The following is a 13,930-nucleotide window of genomic DNA, read 5'->3' on the forward strand; positions in this document are numbered from 1 at the left end:
ATAATAGGCGTGATTTGCAAAGTCTATTATATTTAAGGATCGGCTGGCACATGGTATGATATGCGTTTTGATACACTCTAAACAAATCAATTCGCCAATTCTTATATTGGAGGCCACCATGGCGCAGAGGTTAGCATGTTCTGAACATCAGAACATTTTTCAGCGGTGCTTATACCCTTACTAATGCCAGCTTCATTTGTAAGGTAATCTGACATGTTAACCCATTTAGATAGGTTTTGCGTTTTCGCATCAGTGACATGTCGAATATTTACATGTACGTCAGGTAGCAGTGGGTGTCTATTTCCAAACGACTCACTTAGACAATTTTAATCCATTGTGATACCACAATACAGACAGACCAAGTAGACCAGAGCAGATTTCAACGTTCACTAGAAGATAGAAGAAAATTAAAAAGAAAAAATATTATCTCTTCAATTTTGTTTTTGATATATAACAAGTAAAAAGGCGTTAAGTTCGGCCGGGCCGAACTTTGGATACCCACCACCTCGGGTATATATGTAAACCACCTTTCATCAAAATTCGGTAAAAATTGCATACCTTATACTCATATACCTCATAACGATCTGAACTATATACGACACGGATGTCGAAAAGCCGAACATAAGTCACTGTGTCAAATTTCAGCGAAATCGGATTATAAATGCGCCTTTTATGGGGCCAAGACTTTAAATCGAGATATCGATCTACATGGCAGCTATATCCAAATCTGGACCGATTTGGGCCAAGTTGCATAAACATGTCGAAAAGCCTAACACAAAGCACTGTCCCAAATTTCGGCGAAATCGGACAATAAATGCCTCTTTTATGGGCCGTAAACCTTAAATCGAGAGATCGGTCTATATGGCAGTTATTTGCAAATCTGGACCGATGTGGGCAAAATTGAAGAAGGACGTCGAAGAGCCTAACCAAACTCACTGTGTCAAATTTCAGCGACATCGGACAATAAATGCGTCTTTTATGGCCCCAAAACCTAAAACCTAGATATCGGTCTATATGGCAGCTATATCCAAATCTGCACCGATATGTGCGATATTGCAGAAGTATGTCAAGGGGCTTAACTTAACTCACGGTTCCAAATTTCGGCGACATCGGACAATAAATGAGCATTTTATGGGCCCAAAACCATAAATTTAGAAATCGGTCTATATGGCAGCTATATCCAAATCTGAACCGATCTGGACCAAATTGCAGAAATATGTCAAAGGACCCAACACAACTCACTGTCCCAAATTTCAGCAAAATCGGATAATGAATGTGGCTTTTATGGGCCTTACACCATAAATCGGAGGATCGATCTATATGACAGCTATATCCAAATCTGGACCGACCTGAGCCACATTAACGAAGGATGTCGATGGGCCTTACATAATTCACTGTCCCGAATTTCATCAAAATCGGATAATAAATGTGGCTTTTGTGGGCCTAAGACCCTTAACCGGAGGATCGGTCTATATGGCAGCTATATCCAAATCTGGACCGATCTCAGCCATATTGACGGAAGATATCGAAGGGCCTAACACAACTCACTGTCCTTAATTTCAGCAAAATCGGATATTAAATGTGGCTTTTATGGGCCTTAGACCCTAAATCGGAGGATCGGTCTATATGGCAGCTATATCCAAATCTGGACCGATCTGAGCCAAATTGACGAAGGATGTCAAATGGCCGAACACAACTCACTGCCCCAAATTTCAACAAAATCGGGTAATAAATCGGCGGATCAGTCTATATGGGGCTATATCAAGATATAGTCCGATATAGCCCATCTTCGAACTTAACCTGCTTATGGACAAAAAAAGAATCTGTGCAAAATTTCAGCTCAATATCTCTATTTTTAAAGATTGTAGCGTGATTTCAACAGACAGACGGACGGACATGTCTAGATCGTCTTAGATTTTTACGCTGATCAAGAATATATATACTTTATAGGGTCGGAAATGGATATTTCGATGTGTTGCAAACGGAATGACAAAATGAATATACCCCCATCCTTCGGTGGTGGGTATAAAAATATATTGTCTGTCCTATCTTTTTTTTTCAACCTCGATAACTGGGGAACTATAGTGTACCTTTTATTTATCAAAGAACCAAAATCTTCTTCCATGTAAAATTTCAAACCAATTGCACCACAAGAAGGGATAGTGGTTTAAAATCGGTTAAAACTTCTCTATCCAGTGGTCTCGCCGTTCGGACTCGGCATAAAAAAGGAAGCCCCTTTATACCCACCGCCATAGGATGGGGGTATACCAATCTAGCCATTTGTAACACCTCGAAATATTGATCTGGGACCCCACTAAGTATATATATTCCTGATCGTCTCGACATCCTGAGTCGATCTAACCATGACCGTCCGTCTGTCAAAATCACGATAGCGGTCGAACGCGTAAGGATTGCAAATGAGCCATATCAGTTCAGATTTGGATATAGCTTCCATATTGACCGATCTGCCAATTTGACATCTTGAGCTTCTGGAAGCCGCACTTTTTGTCTGATTTGATTGAAATTTTGCATATAGTGTTCAAGTGTAGTTTCTGCAACTGTGCAAAGTACCGTTCAAATCGGTCAAGAACCTGATATAGCTCCCATATAAACCGATCTCCCGATTTGAATTCTTGAGAACCTGGAAGCCTAAATTTAAATCTGATTTGGCTAAGATTTTGCACATACCAAGTACCGTTCAAATTGCACCCATATAAACAGATCCATCCATTTTCATTCGATTCGGTCTATAACCAGAATGTTATTAGCTCCCATATTTTAGCAGAATCCATGGTGGTGGGTCCCCAAGATTCGGTCCGGCTGAACTAAGCACACTATTACTTGTCATTGAGCTTAAACTGTAATCGGACTGCACTGATTGATATGAGTGAAGTATCGCCTGTTCCTTAACTGAATGTTTATGGAAATTTTAGTATTTAGTAGTAATATGCTATACAAGTACAGTTGACATCAAAGAAATATATATGGTTGACACAAACAAAATTACATTATTTATATCTTGGTTGCCACAAATTGTTGCCAGATTTACTTTAGCTATAAATCGCAATTTACAAAAACTTCAAATAATGTTCATTTCTTGACTCAAAGCTTTAATACACTAAATTTTCGTTTCGACAATTTTTATTTAATTTTAACCCATATTTGCTTTCACCCAAAAATATTATTTCTCTTTGTGTAACTCCTTGCAAGACACTTAAGTTTTTTTTGGTCTTCCTCTTTCAAGTCTCTTGAGTTCCTTTAACAAAGTTAAAATTGCTTCTTTAGCTTTCATTGTTTTGAAATATTTATTACAACGTTTGTTTCGTTTTCCAGTCAGGCAATTTCTACAATTGACAATTATCTAGCCAATTTTGTGTTGCTTTGTTTTGTTGTGGACAAAAGGGTGCAATGGCAACATATGTTGCTTAGCCACTTGTAATGGCTGTATTTTAGTTGTTCCTTGTCCTTTCATTGGCTTTTTGGTCACCAATTGAGTTTCCAATTTCATAACCTTTGGCTGGCTCTTTTATTTTTGCGTAGTTTGTCCTTTTGTTGCCATATGACCGGAAGGAAGGCTTAAAGGAGTTTCTTTTTATTGCCTACGTGGGTGTATTGAGATTATCAAAAGGTGTTGGATTTCATGGCGTTTCTAGGCACTTTAACAAACCATTCGTTTAGCATGGAGAAGGGCTATGTCATAGATATTTATGAGCTGAGATTTGTCTTGTAAACAGAAATTGACGTTTATTGGATCAATTTCTTGTTCACTTAATAAATAACTAAGTTCATATTTTGTTATATGAAATGGAAAAAAAAAACTGTTGAGGTTTAAGCAAAGGTTGTTATCATTTTTTTTTTTTTTTGCAAGAAGATTTAGAACAAGTGAACTCGTGCTAAGTTCGGCCGGGCTGAATCTTTGAAACCCACCACCATGGATTCTGCTAAAAATGTATGCAAAATAAATTTAGTTGAAGGACATAATTTTATTCTACATACCAAACTTCTGTCAAGGATGATCGAGATACCGAGATACCATGTAGGGAGCAATATCAGTCTATAACCTGATATGGCTCCCTGATATTTGGACCGTATTTGGCACAATTATTGGAAGTCGTAACAGAACACCGCATGCAAATTTCAGCCCAGTAGGACAAAAATTGCGGCCTTGTAACGACCGGTTTATATAGGAGTTATATTAAGTTATAGACCGATTTAGTTGTTGTTGGAAGTCAAAACTGAAAACAGCATGCGAAATTTCAGCCAAATCGGATGAAAATTGAGGCATCCATGGGCTCAAGAAGTCAAATCGGGAGATCGGTTTATATGGGAGCTATATCAGGTTGTAGACCGATTAGGACTGTACTTGGCACATTTGGTGGAAGTTATAACAGAACAGTTCATGCAAAACTTTAAGCTGCTTGCTTTACGCTTTCGACAGACGGACGGACGGACATGGCTGGATCGACTCAGAACGTCGTTGCGATCAAAAATATTTATACCTTGTGGGGTCTTGGACTAATATTTCGAGGTGTTACAAACGGAATAACTAGATTAGTATACCCTCATCCTATGGCGATGGAAATTTTAGTATTTAGTAGTAATATGTTATACAAGTACAGTTGACATCAAACAAATTTATATGGTTGTTACAAACAAAATTACATTATTTATATCTTGGTTGCCACAAATTGTTCCCAGATTTACTTTAGCTATAAATCGGAATTTACAAAAACTTCAAATAATGTTCATTTCTTGACTCAAAGATTTAATACACAAAATTTTCGTTTCGACAATTTTTATTTAATTTTAACCCATATTTTCTTTCACCCAAAAATATTATTTCTCTTTGTGTAACTCCTTGCAAGATACTTAAGACCTAAATTATTCCGAAGCAAATTCAGTTGTTCTGCGAAATTGCATGGCTTTTTGGAACAGCAAAAGCGATTCTATTAAACTTAAAAAAGTCATACAAAACATTTGCGAAATTAAATACAGTTTTTAGTATTCAGAGCGCACAACAAGCCGATTACTCGCTTAAGTGTATGTCCATAGTGGCATGTGGTTGATTAATATTCGCACCCTCTTTTCAACCTAACCTAAATACTGTTATATGAAACAAAATATATTTGTGTGAAATACTTGAATACTGAAACCTTAATTATGGCGAAAATGGTTTTGTAATTTTAGGGAAAAGTTATGTGACATTTAAAACTTTTCTGTAACACTGAAACAAGTTTAGTGGGATATGCAATGGTTCGAGGAAACATATTGATTAAATGGTTACTGAAAATATTTGGTTTATGGTAACCGAAAATTTGGTTCTAGGAAACAACAAATAAAATCACTCACCAAAAGGACAAAAAAACAATTTTTAGCCATAAGTATTCTTTATTTAACAAGTAAAAGCGTGCTAAGTTCGGCCGGGCCGATTTGCTCTGCTATTAGAGCGATATCAAGATATGGTCCGGTTTGGACCACAATTAAATTATATGTTGGAGACCTGTGTAAAATGTCAGCCAATTCGAATAAGAATTGCGCCCTTTGTGGGCTCAAGAAGTAAAATAGAGAGATCGATTTATATGGGAGCCGTATCGGGCTATAGACAGATTCAGACCATAACAAACACGTATGTTGATAGTCATGAGAGGATCTGTCGTACAAAATTTCAGGCAAATCGGATAATAATTGCGACCTCTAGAGGCTCAAGAGATCAAGATCCCAGATCGGTTTATATGGCAGCCATATCAGGTTATGAACCGACTTGTACTTTATTTGATATAGTTGTTGAAAGTAACAATAAAAAACGTCTTGCGAAATTTCAGCCAAATCGGGTAGGAATTGCGCCCTCTAGAAGCTCAAGAAGTCAAGTCCCCAGATCTGTTTATATGACAGCTATATCAGGTTATGAACGGATTTGAACTATATTTGGCACAGTTGTTGGATATCATAACAAAATACTATGTGCCAAAATTCATTCAAATTTGATAAGAATTGCGCCCTCTAGAGGCTCAAGAAGTCAAGACCCAAGATCGGTTTATATGACAGCTATATCAGGTTATGAACCGATTTGAACCATACTTGGCATAGTTGTTGGATATCGCAACAAAACACGTCGTGCAAAATTTCATTCCAATCGGATAAGAATTGCGCACTCTAGAGGCTTAAGAAGTCAAGACCCAAGATCGGTTTATATGGCAGCTATATCAAAACATGGACCGATATGGCCCATTTACAATACCAACTGACCTACACTAATAAGAAGTAAAGGGTGATTTTTTTGAGGTTAGGATTTTCATGCATTAGTATTTGACAGATCACGTGGGATTTCAGACATGGTGTCAAAGAGAAAGATGCTCAGTATGCTTTGACATTTCATCATGAATAGACTTACTAACGAGCAACGCTTGCAAATCATTGAATTTTATTACCAAAATCAGTGTTCGGTTCGAAATGTGTTCATTCACCGTTCAGCGATGAGGCTCATTTCTGGTTGAATGGCTACGTAAATAAGCAAAATTGCCGCATTTGGAGTGAAGAGCAACCAGAAGCCGTTCAAGAACTGCCCATGCATCCCGAAAAATGCACTGTTTGGTGTGGTTTGTACGCTGGTGGAATCATTGGACCGTATTTTTTCAAAGATGCTGTTGGACGCAACGTTACGGTGAATGAACACATTTCGAACCGAACACTGATTTTGGTAATAAAATTCAATGATTTGTAAGCGTTGCTCGTTAGTAAGTCTATTCATGATGAAATGTCAAAGCATACTGAGCATCTTTCTCTTTGACACCATGTCTGAAATCCCACGTGATCTGTCAAATACTAATGCATGAAAATCCTAACCTCAAAAAAATCACCCTTTATTTGTGCAAAATTTCAAGCGGCTAGCTTTACTCCTTCGGAAGTTAGCGTGCTTTCGACAGACTGATGGACGGACGGACAGACGGACGGACGGACAGACGGACGGACGGACAGACGGACGGACGGACAGACGGACGGACGGACGGACAGACGGACGGACGGACAGACGGACGGACGGACAGACGGACGGACGGACAGACGGACGGACGGACAGACGGACAGACGGACGGACGGACAGACGGACGGACGGACAGACGGACGGACGGACAGACGGACGGACGGACAGACGGACATGGCTAGATCGACATAAAATGTCGCGACGATCAAGAATATATATACTTTATGGGGTCTTAGACGAATATTTCGAGTAGTTACAAACAGAAGGACGAAATTAGTATAACCCCCATTCTATAGTGAAGGGTATAATAAATGCAGCTCGCGACCCATATTAGAATTGGGGTAAAATTTCGTTCAAGAATTTGGGATGTTTTATCACAACTCATTTGCACCCTAAACGTCAACATGTAAATAGACTCCAAAGTTAGCATAATCACCCCAAATATTTATTATTGTGTACAGTAAACATTTTTGGTGTAGATGTAGATAGATGACTAGCCAAACCGGGCCCGCTCCGCTGCGCCTTCTTTAACTGTCTAATATCTTTTTAGGGTGGGGACACTTCGTCCTGAATACAGGTATCGAATTTGTGCCATTATAGCCTATGACGCTGAACGCGTTCGAATCCTGGCGAGAACATGGAACAAAGCGGTGTTTATCCCCTCTTAATATTGGCGACATTTGCGAGGTACAATGCCATGCATGGTCATTTAAAAAATTTTCCCCAAAAAGTCGCACTACGGGACGCCGTTTGGACTCGGCTATAAAAAAAGGTCCCTTAGCATTGAGTTTAACTTGAAACAGAAAGCACTCATTGATGTGTGAGAAACTGCTCCGTCTCTGTTCCTGGTGGTAATGTTCTTCCTTAGGGTAGTGTTCTCATTTGGAGAGGAATGGCACCTCAGGCATTTCGACTCAAATATGGATATCAAATTCGAGCTGCACTTCCAAATACCTTTAATTTGAGCTTCATATTGCCATGTCCGGAAAATATGAATCGTTTGGATGGTGTTTTGGGGCTAGGGCGGCCACCGGCACTTTTTACTGAACATAGATATCAAATTCGTTCGTTATTCCTAACGGAAATGTAGTTCAGTTTACGGGAGCTTTAGGGCGTACCCCAAAAACACTTGGTTCCAACATTGGATATCAAATTCGTTTTCTACTCTCAAATACCTTTCATTTGAGTCCCATATTGTCATAATGGGTAAAATAACCCATTTGACGTAACTTTAGGAGGAAAAGCGCCACCTAGACTTGAACGCAAATTTAATGTCATATTCGTTATCTACTCTCTAATACCTTTCATTTGAGTCCCATATAACCATGGTCGGCTAATATGTCCTGTTGGGGAATTTGGGGGTGGGCGACCTCCCATTACTTGGACCTAATGTTTTATGCCATATTTGTAATCTACTGCCTAATACTTTGCATTTGAGTCCCATATTGACATGAGCTTAGAATATATCTGTTTAGAGGAGTATTGGGGTTGGGGGCCCTCTGGGTACTTGGACCCAAATTTTAATACCAAATTCGTTTTCTGGTCTCCAATACCTTTCATTTGATACACTTATTATGCCCATCCGACCACTTACGGATATGGGTGGAGTGTTTGGGGTAATGGGAGGGTACGCCTCCATCCGATATCAAAAATTATATAGCCTATGTTTCCTTCCAGACAAACAAACACAATCTATGAAAATTTTAAGAAAATCGGTATCATTGAGACCAACCTATACAATATGCAAAAATTTCGAGAAAATCGGTTCTGCCGTTTTTCAGTCTATACGAAGCAAACAAACCGAGCCCCATATATCCGTTATTGGCTTATGTGCCCAATTTGGGCATTTTTGTGGGGGTGAGGTGACCCCCTGTACTTCGCAATGTACTTTTATGCCAGATTTGTTATGTACTCCCACATACTTTTCATTTGATACCCATATTGTCCGTATCGGTCCTATTTTGATTTTGGATGGTGTTTTTGATGTAACGGTGGAAGGTCCGCCCCCTTCCGTTATCAATAAATTAAAAGCCTATTCCTACTTCCTGACCATATTCTTATCTCTCAAATACCTTTTATTTTAGTCCCATCTTGTCATGATCGTCAAATAAACCTATTTTAAGGGGTTTTAGGGCTGGGGCGGCCCCCCAGGTACTTGGACCCAACTTTTATTATGAAATTCGTACTCTACTCTTGAATAGCTTTCATTTGAATCCCATATTGTCCCGATCGGACCACTTTTATATTTGGGTAGTACTTTTGGGGTAAGGGGGAGGGTCCGCCCCCTCCCGATGTCAAAAAATTATATAGCCTATATTTCCTTCCAGACCAACCTACACAATTTGTTAAAATTTCAAGGTAATCGGTTCAGTCGTTTTTGAGTCTATACGGAACAAACAAACTAATCGTCAAACAAACAAACACACACAAATTAAATTTTATATATAAGATTTAACGAAGCAGAAAGTTAACTGAATTTAGGAAAGATTAAATAAAAGAAAGAAAAAGTTAAAGAAGACAACATACTCTTGGGCCCAAGACCTTAAATCGAGAGATCAGTTTATATGGCAGCTATATCCAAATCCAAACCGATCTGAGTCAAATTGAACAAGGATGTCAAAGGGCCTAACACAACTCACAGTCCCACATTCGGCGAAATCGGACAATAAATGCGCCTTATATGGGTCCAAGACCTTAAATCGGCGGATCGGTCTATATGTCAGCTATATCTAAATTAGGACCGATCCGGGCCAAATAGAAGAAGGATATCGAAGGGCCTAACGCAACTCACTGTCCCAAATTGTGGCACAATGGGAAAATAAATGCGTCTTTTACGGGCTCAAGACTTAAAATCCAGAGATCGGTCTATATGGCAGCTATATCCAAATCAGGACCGATCGGGGCCAAATTGAAGAATGATGCGGAGTGGCCTAACAGAACTCACTGTCTCGTATTTCAGAAAAATCGGATAATAGATGTGCTCTTACTGGCCTAGGACCTTAAATCGGCAGATCGGCCGATATAGCCCATCTTCGAAGTTAACCAACTTATAGATAGAAAAGAATCTGTCCAAATTTCCAGCTCAATATCTCTATTTTTAAAGACTGGAGAGTGACTTCAACAGACGGACAGAGGAAAGGACATGGCAAGATCGTATTAGATTTCTACGACGATCAAGAATATATATACTTAATGGGGTCTAAGACGAATATTTCGAGGTGGCTAGATTAGGTTAGTTAAGAGTGGTAGTCCTTTACAGTCTTAGTGGCCTGTTTGGGGCATATTTTCGCTTTGGATTTGGGCTGCAATTTCGTAGTGCCGAACTTCACACTGCCTTTGAATTCGACAGCTAAAGTTAATTCTTTCTTCTTTTTTTTGGCAATACTTTTTAAACATTTTCAAAACTATATTTTTTATATTATTTTTTGGTGCTACATACTCTTGAAAGTAGGCTTAGATTTCATGATATTTGTTTTTAATTTAAGGATTCTTTGAAGTATATGTCCCGAGCTATAAATCTTAAAACTCATTTCAAGCCATGCAATATTCTGCCATTTTTCCCTCGTTAATATATTTCCGATTACTTGACCAAAAATCTAATTTTTAAACTTTCTCAAGATAAGGCTTAGTTATTTATGGCCTAAAGATATGCTACATTTTATGGAGCTGAAACAATATGGTAATTTTTCTTAGCCTAAGTGTTGTGCCTTATATGTATTTGTTAGTAATGTACTAGTGCTATAAAATATATATACAATTTATATTATTATATGTTATATATATATATAAACAAAAACTCAAAAAACTAAATCGAAAATATTTTTGTCTTTTCTATTTTATTTCATTTTTGTGCGCTACTCAAAAAATAAAAAATTCGAAAACAAAATTTAATGGAAACCAAAAAAATAAATTAAATAACACAAAACACAATTGGCATTTATAATTTTTTATATTTTTTTGGAATTATAAAAAAAAATTAAAAAAAAAATACGTGAAAAATGTTTAATTTTAATATATATATTTTTTTTTGTTTTTTTATTTAAAAAATGCAAAAATTTTGCTCGCTCGGGTTTCATAATAAAAATATATTCACATGCAATTTTTTTGTTTCTATTTTGTTTTTTTTTTTTATGTCGGTTTATTATCATTGATATTATTTTTTTTCTTAAAATATATCGCATTTGTGAAAATTTCCACCCCAAAATAATTAATGAAAACTATTGTTATAAAAAACATAAACTTTTATATAATCTATAAATGTTGTGACGTTTGTTCTATTACTCGTTCGTGCGTTTTATAATTTTTTTTTACTTATTATTTTTTGAGTTTATTTTTAAATATTTTTTTTTTGTTTTCTCATAATAAACGTAAAAATATCAATGTTGTAATTGTATTGAATGTGTTTTCCTAATCGTAATTGTGTTGTTTTACACTTGATTGCAAAACAAATGAAAAATTAAACAACAACAACCAAAAATGCATTCATTTTTCATACTTGGAAAATTTTTCAAAAATTTATGCGTTTGCTAATGCGGGCTGACTTTTTTGGATTTTTCTTTTTTTTTTTAATTATGCTATGATTTTGTCTCTGTAACTTTTGCCCTTATCTCTCACTCTAAATTTTGCCTCAAAAAATTTATTAATACTTTTTTTGGAAAATTTTTATTAATTTGTGGTTTTTGAAAATTTTTATTCTTTATTTCCATGGTCATTCGCAACCTGCAACCTTTTTTATTCCCCTGCCTTCCCCAAACCACAACCACTACCACCACCAACCCGTATGTAATGTTGTTTTGTTTGTTTTTGTATGCCGTTGTTGTTTTGAAACCAAAATAATTACAAACAAATGATAAAAAAAAACTCTACCAAAATATATGGACTATAAACTTATGGAACACACCAATGTAACCAACAACCATACGGCATGAATCACATCATCATATATGAAAACTCAAATGGACTTCACAAAACTACTACTACTACTACTCTACCATCATTTAAACTCCAAAAACTCTCTTCTCTGTTTGCCTTGGATTGTGTTGTGCAGAACATAATTTAGATCGCAAGCTATTCGTGGGTATGTTAAGCAAACAGCAAACCGAAGAGGATGTTAGACAAATTTTTAATCCCTTTGGCACTATAGAGGAGTGCACCATACTCAGGGGTCCAGACGGCGCCAGCAAGGGTAAGTACTCCCCCTTTTTTTGTTTTTAATTTTAAACTAAAACCCAATTTTGATACAAACCAACAACAAAACATGCATATTTTGTTAGACTTTGTGTGTGATTGTATGTAACTATCTCCCTCTTTTGAAAAAATAAGAAATTATAATCAACAGCTCCTTGGAAAAAAATAACAAAAAATTGTTCATATTCCCTTCTTGTTTGTTTATGATATACGTTTTAGTTGCTGCCAGGATAACTCAACTTTTAGTTGTGCCATTGTAGTTCTCATCTCATGTTAAATGCTAGTCATAGTTTTTGCCATGCGTATCCTTTAATACTTTGTTTCAATGTTGTCTACTTTGCTTGTATATGTATTTACAATTGTTGTTTCGTTTGTAAAGTATTCCTCTGCCGCTCCCCTCAAGCCGAGCTATTCAAAAAGGCAGAAACATCATGAAGACTGGAAAAAGGAAAAAGAATTTGGTATGTTATATGACTGTGTTGCCCAGACAGACAATGTTTTTTTTAATTAAAACAACAAACACTTAACAAAAAGAAAAAGAAAACAACTGAAATTCAAGTGACCTTTGTGATCTAGGAAGCATAAGACCAGCTATACCTTAATCAAAATAAAAAAAAATATATTTAAGAAAAACGGAATACTCAAGCATAAAGTGTAGCATTCTTTTAGGATTAGATAAGTATAATCTATACTAAGGGGCTTAGATACAAACGGGTATGTTCAATGGCATGTTCTGATTTGGACCAAATGCCAATAAGTACAAATCATTGTTCAATTGTGTATAACAATTATTGGTCTTTTTAGTAGCTATATCTAAATCTATATCTTTTTACCAGCTAAATCTTTTTAGTAGCTTTATCTAAAAATTAACCGATCTTAACTACATACGACACGGATGTCGAAAAGCCTAACATAAGTCACTGTGTCAAATTTCAGTGAAATCGGATTATAAATACGCCTTTTATGGGGCCAAGACTTTAAATCGAGATATCGGTCTATATGGCAACTATATCCAAATCTGGACCGATCTGTGTCATATTGCAGAAGTATGTCGAGGGGCTTCACTTAACTCACTGTCCCAAATTTCGGCAAAATCGGATAATAAATGCGCCTTTGATGGGCCCAAAACCTTAAATCGAGAGATCGGTCCATATGGCACCTATATCCAAATCTAAACCGATCTGTGCCATTTTGCAGAAGTATGTCGAGGGGCTTAAAATAACTCACTGTACCAAATTTCGGCGATATCGATATTTCAGCAAAATCGGATAATAAATGTGGCTTTTATGGGCCTAAGACCCTAAATCGGCGGAGCGGTCTATATGGCAGCTATATCCAACGGATCTGGGCCAAATTGAAGATTTAGTCCGATATAGCCCATCTTCGAACTTAACCTGCTTATGGACAAAAAAGAGTCTGTGGGAAGTTGCAGCTCAATATCTCTATTCTTAAAGACTGTAGCGTGATTTCAACAGACAGACGGACAGACGTACGGACATGACTAGATCGCCTTAGATTTTTACGCTGATCAAGAATATATATACTTTATGAGGTCTTAGGCAAATATTTCGAGGTGTTACAAACGGAATGACTGGATAAGTATACCCCCATCCTATGGTGATGGGTATAACTAGTAAAAGTGTCCTAAGTTCGGCAGGGCCGAAACTTATATATCCTCCAACATGGATCGCATGAATCGAACAGTTCTTTGAACAAATTTTCTTTATAGGCAGATACTAAAAAGGTAAAGCAAGATTAAAACAA

At 37.0% G+C, this 13,930-nt stretch overlaps 1 protein-coding gene across 15 annotated transcripts in view; it reads left to right on the top strand.

Annotated features, from left to right (window-relative positions):
* Window positions 1-13,930, top strand: part of LOC106082501 (CUGBP Elav-like family member 4) — a 1,058,181-nt gene that overhangs the window by 524,447 nt on the left and 519,804 nt on the right. For 11 of the 15 annotated variants that reach the window (XM_059360260.1, XM_059360255.1, XM_059360257.1 and 8 more), the window contains one exon: window positions 12,027-12,164. The exons of 3 other annotated variants lie outside the window; for them this stretch is intronic. In XM_059360260.1, the coding sequence (XP_059216243.1) occupies window positions 12,027-12,164 (138 nt within the window). Of the gene's footprint in view, window positions 1-10,583; window positions 10,659-12,026; window positions 12,165-13,930 lie in introns of those variants that run through there. One more of the 15 variants, XM_059360258.1, reaches the window with a different exon arrangement.

Source organism: Stomoxys calcitrans, chromosome 1 (genome assembly GCF_963082655.1).
Source record: "Stomoxys calcitrans chromosome 1, idStoCalc2.1, whole genome shotgun sequence".
NCBI lineage: Eukaryota > Metazoa > Arthropoda > Insecta > Diptera > Muscidae > Stomoxys > Stomoxys calcitrans.